The sequence below is a fragment of the Scomber scombrus genome, chromosome 7 (genome assembly GCF_963691925.1).
Source record: "Scomber scombrus chromosome 7, fScoSco1.1, whole genome shotgun sequence".
NCBI classification, from domain to species: Eukaryota; Metazoa; Chordata; class Actinopteri; order Scombriformes; family Scombridae; genus Scomber; species Scomber scombrus.
In genome coordinates, this window is record NC_084976.1 from 21,861,267 (window position 1) to 21,867,832 (window position 6,566).

General features: G+C 43.3%; 1 protein-coding gene across 1 annotated transcript; it reads left to right on the forward strand.

Annotated features, from left to right (window-relative positions):
* The first annotated feature begins 1,296 nt into the window (after positions 1-1,296).
* Positions 1,297-6,211, forward strand: cited4b (Cbp/p300-interacting transactivator, with Glu/Asp-rich carboxy-terminal domain, 4b). The gene is made up of 2 exons (XM_062423003.1): positions 1,297-1,481; positions 2,410-6,211. The coding sequence occupies exon 2, from the start codon at positions 2,419-2,421 to the stop codon at positions 3,196-3,198; it is 780 nt and encodes a 259-aa protein (XP_062278987.1). The 5' UTR covers positions 1,297-1,481; positions 2,410-2,418; the 3' UTR covers positions 3,199-6,211.
* Positions 6,212-6,566: the final 355 nt, after the last annotated feature.

Consider the following 6,566-nt stretch of genomic DNA (forward strand, 5'->3'; position numbering starts at 1 on the left):
TGAGCCCCAGAAGGTTTGGACACATTGCCTGTGCTCTCTAATGCAAATGACACCATTAGTAGCTTTTTAGCCCTGGGGTAAAAATAAAGAAGGTTTGATGCATTTTAAAATTCTTGTTTGTATGTTTTGTCATACTGTCACAGACTGCAGTAACCCTGCTCTGTTCTTACACAGCACAAGAAACTTATGTTGATTTTCTGTTTTGTTTGGACTGACTGGCTGGGTGAGTTACTCAGAAAGAACCCACACCTGGGAGTGGCTTATTAACACTAGCTTAAAGTGGCCGGACAATGTCAAACAATGACAAACGCCTGCCAGTGGTTGCCCATTTATAGACAAATTCCCTGGACAATAGATTGGCTTGCGCTCCCAAAGTGGTTCCATTCATTTGCAATTGCAGGCAAGAGGTTGTTGTCCTGAAGTGGGCAATCAGAGACATGTGCATCTGCAGAATGGAAGTACACACACACACAGAAAAACACAAATGCATGCATCCATAGTCCATACACGTAAACGGAGAGAACACACATCCATGCACGGCAGTAGTTACGCAGCCGCTGCAGCCAGTGTGGCCTAGAATAGCACACAGGCTACATTCCTCTGCCCTCCCTCCACCGCCTTGCACAGCAGACCGGTGGGTCACATGGACCAACAGTGATCTCGGTGATCTTGGAGATGAGGTGTACATGCACATACCAGGATAACACTCTTGCTACACATACACATAGTTCAAATAGATAAGTAGGTGCAGACAAGTTAGGAACATGCATGAGTACGTGGGTATCACACTGTCAACATGACTCCCACATACAACAGAAAATAATCCTTATTAATAATATTATAGCAAAAACAAAAATTTCTATCTATCTATCTATCTATCTATCTATCTATCTATCTATCTATCTATCTATCTATCTATCTATCTATCTATCTATCTATCTATCTATCTATCTATCTATCTATCTATCTATCTATCTATCTATCTATCTATCTATCTATCTAAACCAATTAATACAATTTAGCTCTTGTATTTTGCAAACACAGGAGCAGCAGTTACTTATGATGACAAACAAGATGTCCAAGTGTTCTTTCAAAAAGAAACAGTGGGGAGGAGGGTATTTAAATTGACTACTGTGTCACAGCTCTCCAACAGCCCTTTTTTTCTACGCCCATGCACAATTATATTAAGTAGGGCCAATAGGAACAAAGAAGAGGCAGGACCGTGGCTCCACCTCTCCCTGACTGCCTTCCTCTGAGCTTTTTAGATGTACATAATCCCTGAGTTGACCCAGAAAATAGGCAGTCGTTTCAAGATCTGATGCGGCAGTCTTTGTGCGCACCGTCCCCGCTTGAGCATGAAGCGTAACCCTGTGGAATACACACTGTAATTCGGAGGAGCTTTGCCTTGTAGAGGAAAACTGTTTAAAAAAGACGGAGCCGAAGCAAAGTCGCGCAACTTTGTGAAAACGTAGCGGATACGGGTAGGTGATCTTTATCGGATTTATTTGTTGGAGAAATTGGGGTTTTGGTCTGTGGTGGTCTCAAGGGCTGCTGCTGCTGCTCCATTGTTTGCATTCCCTTGTTTCAAAGTCGAGATTAAGAAAATAGATATTATTCCATAGTGTCGGGGAAATTATTGAACACAAACATTTATACGAGTCGATCAAATGAAATCCAGGGGAGGGGGGGGGGGGCGAAGCCTTTGTTGAATTTCGTGCCTTATTGGAAATGTGGTGATTCAGCTGTTGGGGAGATGTTGCATGATGTCAGTGTTCTTTGTTGCAACCTTACGTGCGTAAAATGTAACAGATTTTTTTCTGTCTCAGTTGGCATGCAACATAGATGGGATTTAAGCAATGCATTACGCGATGCACGCATTTTTCCTCTTTTTCTCGTGGATTTAGTCGAGCATGAATTATTCGGCTGAAAAATCCAAACAATGTCGGACGTTAACCTGTAATTTCAACCTGGGCGTTCATTCCTTGGCACAAAGAGGGAGGTTTTAGGAAGACCAAACACACGAGTAAGGTTTTCGGTTTTCGCCAAAATGCAAAACAATCTTGCAGATTGTTTTACCGGAAGCGTTTTTGGTGGTGTAACTTGAGGTGGCATTGTGACATTACAAGAAAATGTGTATCTTTGTTGTTTCAATGAAGATGTTGAGTGTGATCACTGTAAAATAAGTCAATAGGCATGAATTGGTATGGAATAAAGCAATGCAAAATCTCACACATGACAACAGCAATACTATTGTTGTGTGTCCAGTTTCATACTGGCTCACATTGAAAGACACTATACATGCATGTCATGTCAGTATTAACCCTACTGTGCCTCCTCTGATGTTTCTACTGTTTCCAAACATCTTGTTTGCCTCTTCTATTTTCCTAACAGTATCTTCTCTGCTTTTAGACAGGAGGCATGGCAGACCATCTCATGATGCCCATGAATCACAGCTCAGCGGGCGCCAGTCTCCACGGTTACAGGATGGGCATGAACGGCCTGCAGGCAGGTCACCAGCAACATGCCAACCAGCAGGGCATGCGGGCACTGCCCAATGGCCAGATGATGCACTACGGTGGTGCCCAGGCCAACATGGAGACCGCCATGAGGCAACGACAGGGCATGGTGGGTGGACCCATGAATGGACAGCTGAATGGGGCGCAGATGGGTCACCACCAGATGACCTCTGGTAACATGATGTATAATGGCCAGCTGCAGCAACAACAGCATCACCCTCAGCAGCAGCAGCAGCAGCATCACATGCATCCGCAGCAGCACCAGCAACAAGCCCAGCACCCACACCCACAGCAGCAGCAGCAGCAGCAGCAACAACAACAACAGTTCGTGAATGGCGGGTTAACATCTCAGCAGCTCATGGCCAGCATGCAACTGCAGAAACTCAACACCCAGTACCATGGACACCCACTGGGGCCTATGGCCGGGAACCACATGGGGCCCACGACCCAGTACCGCATGAACCCAGCCCAGCTGGCTAACATGCAGCACATGGCCGGACCAGCACTGGCCCTGAACGGTATGGATGCAGATATGATCGACGAGGAGGTCCTGACCTCCCTGGTCATGGAGCTGGGCTTGGACCGGGTCCAAGAGCTGCCAGAACTCTTTCTTGGCCAGAATGAGTTTGACTTCATCTCAGACTTTGTCAGCAAACAGCAGCCCAGTACCGTTAGTTGCTGAGAGGAACTGGTTTGTGAAGGCGAACAAATGGAGACAGCGGAGTGAGAATTGCCCAGGATGGCAGAAGAGTGCTCATCTCTTTACTTTTTATTTTGTGAGCACCTCTCTGTACGACCATGCCGAGTTGCAGCACAAGGTGCACAGAAGAGAACTCTGGATATCCACAGTGAACGCACAGTGCTCGAGTCTCACGTGTGCTGGTGGCCAGAGGATGGTTGGCTTTAAGGCCTAGTTCCACCTCTCACATTTCCTGGACATGAATGTAATAAAGTAATGCTGAAATTGTCAAAAGCCACTCTGAACAATGCTATGACACTGTGTTTCCTCCAAGCCTGGACTCCATGACAGTTTACCAGTAAAAAGGTGTATTTTATTTATTCCTATCTGAGAAAACTGATATAAAGAACAACCACCATCTCCATTTTGGAGTCCAAGTGGTTTTAATGATTTTTGAGATTGAGACGGGGAAGAAAATCGAATTTAAGTTCTCTGCTCATTAATTTTTCCCCCCATTCTATTTGGCCTAATATTAAAAATAAGCTCCGATGACAAGGTCATTTAAACAGAGCCTACATTTGATATTACAAAGGTCAGACATGACAGAAGTACAATGTTAAACAGATTTTAAAAATGGTTCACTTTTGAAAAAGTGGCCTTTTTTAGATGTGATGTTCTCAAAAATCTACTGCTTGTACTGTATGAAGCTGTATAACTCCAACATGTCCACACTGTTGTGTTCTATTGGAGATGTAGAACCGCCTTAATCGCGCAGATTCTTATTTATTGGTTGTTTATATTGTCCCCTTTTTTTGTGGTCAAGATGGGGGGATGGTCTTTGTGAAAGGGGTTTTGAGGATCAATAAAGATGGCCTGGATAGAAGTGTGGCCTGCTTTTCCATTCATTGCACAGTTCTTCCCCCGGGCAGTGAAAAGCTAGCTAAGTGCTTAGGTTAACCTCTGGGTGTAGGGAGACCTCAGTTTCTTTCAAGTCTGGGATGGAAACATTAAACAGATACAATATTTATGCTGTTTGTGAAGGATACGTACTCTAGCCTGTACCTCCTGGGTTTTCAGTATCATAGCTCCTTAATTTGCCCTTTTCAGACAGTTAAGAGAAGGCAAAGTGTCACTGATGACAACTGGATTGACATGGTGATAATTACATGTTTCTCTGCCAGTTAGCAAAAGAAAAGCTGTATTATATATCATTGTACATCTTATATGATATCTCAGGTAGTGATATCCATGTGAAATCTGCTGCTCAACGGTTTTATTCATGTGATTAGCTAAATAAATGCCACACACTGACATTACAGGTGGTGAAAAGATTTCCTATAATGACAAAATCATCCATCAAAGGGAAGCAGGCTTACAGAAGCAACATTTAAATAACACTGGATTCTCTGCAGCACAACAAACATTTGTTTCTTTGCTGTGTGTAAAGAGTAACTTGTGTGAGGTTGGGGGAGGTGAAAATGACCAAAGAATGCTTACCTTGATGGGGGTTTAACTGACTTAAGGCTTGTAAGCCCTGAGTCAAAGAAGGTTGGTGCCTTTTCCCAGCTCACCAGCTCAGTATATCGTCAGAGAAACAGAGTATTGTCCTTTAAACAATAACTTTGAACAAATGAGTTACACATATTCAAAACAAACCCTCTCCAGTCTAAGCCATGGTCAGTTGGGGTAAAACAATTTTCCTCATACCGTATAATTGAAATTCATTATGAAATTAGGCTGAAGGGGTTTTCTGGGGTTGCTGAGTTTGTTGGATTGTTTTGTGCCTCCGGGCTCTGAAAATGGTTGATTGAGGTCATGTTGGGAATGTCATCACCGCATTTAGCTTTTTCACATTGTCAACAAAGGCATCTTTAGTGGCATCATGAGTAACAAGGGGAAAATGAGAGCACTGTTGTTGTTCGTAACCAGGAATAGCCATTGCTGATTGCTCAGTTTTTGAGTCAACTCTGCTCCTAAAGCAGCCTCATCTCTTTTCATTTATCCACTTGTGTTCAAGAGGATGTGCTTTCAATACCAATTTGAAACATGGTATCATAGGTGATGCATGCACTCTGAAATATGCTCATAAATGCCAGTTTGTTTCAAGTCACAAAGACTTGCTTAAGGGTGTACGTGTGTGTATATTTTCTTGGCTTAATACTGTCATGAGAATGGCTCATAAGTAGGCCAACAGCCTTGGCACAGTGCTTAGTAACGGTTGCAGATCTCTTGCCCAGTGCCAATCTGGTGAGATGGTCTTCTGGTGAGTGGCACATGGGGCATGCTGGCATACTGTCAGAACTGTGTCTCCTCATATATCTCATAATTGTATGCTGCACTGTGAGCTCCTTGTTTAGCCCCAATTAAATGCAGATGTTGTGTTACTTGATTGTGACTCCATAGACAAATGGCTAACTATGCGAAACAGCACTGTTTGCTCTCCCAATCCCTTGTTATGACTGCCGCCTGCCTCACAGAGGCCAGTCTAGACGCAGGCTAAGCAGGGTGGGACGCTCAGAGACGTTTACAGTCAGTTCTGTTTTTCTTACTCTCTCGTTTTTAGCCCACCCACAGAAACTGTTCAACACAACAGTGTCTTCCTGTGGCAGCTTGCTGTTTTCTCAATATAAGTCAGAGACCAAAAGCCACATTATGACAGAGAGGCAGACGTGCAAAGTGAAAGAGACAAAAGATAAAAAGAGGGGAGAGAAAATGTAAGGATCTCTCCCGTTTACAATTAGAAATTAGTTGGAGGGTTTTTTGTTCTCGTGCACGGGGATTTCTTAGCTGGGTTTTCCCTCAACACTTTTATGATTCCAATGAAAAGCCTTCAATAAACATAACGTGAGGTATGCTAAATGCAATCCAGTTAACTTTTCTCTCTTCTGTGCCACATCTGTATATGAATTATATACAACTATGCAACCAGTGTTGGCTAATTTTCTTTTTTTCCATGCTTTGGTCCAGCTCATGGTAATCTCAGGCACTAGTGCCAATGACAGATAAGTGTTCATTTGCTGTTGTCATGCATGGCCAAGTCCTCACATGCGCACACACACATACAACATCAGCACACAACCTGATCAAACAGGCTAACAGGGATACCTCAATATCAGTGTGGAGCCAGGGGAAGATAAAGGATTTATGTCTCCTCTCTGGTCATTGTGTCTGATCCTCACACCTACAGCTACAGTGTGTTTGTAGATTGTTAGTGAATTCATCATTATTGTAAATGAGACAACAGTGTTGCTGAAAGAGAAAATGCCACTGATTAAATATGTGGTGGATATCATGTAGTATTCAAAAATATGACTAAACTGAGCATTCATTCTAAGATAAAAATGAAACTTGTCGCTTCAATAGTCCCCCAG

Excerpts from the sequence above, each read along its gene's own strand:
- cited4b (XM_062423003.1), top strand. The coding sequence starts at position 2,419 with ATGGCAGACCATCTCATGATGCCCATGAATCACAGCTCAGCGGGCGCC.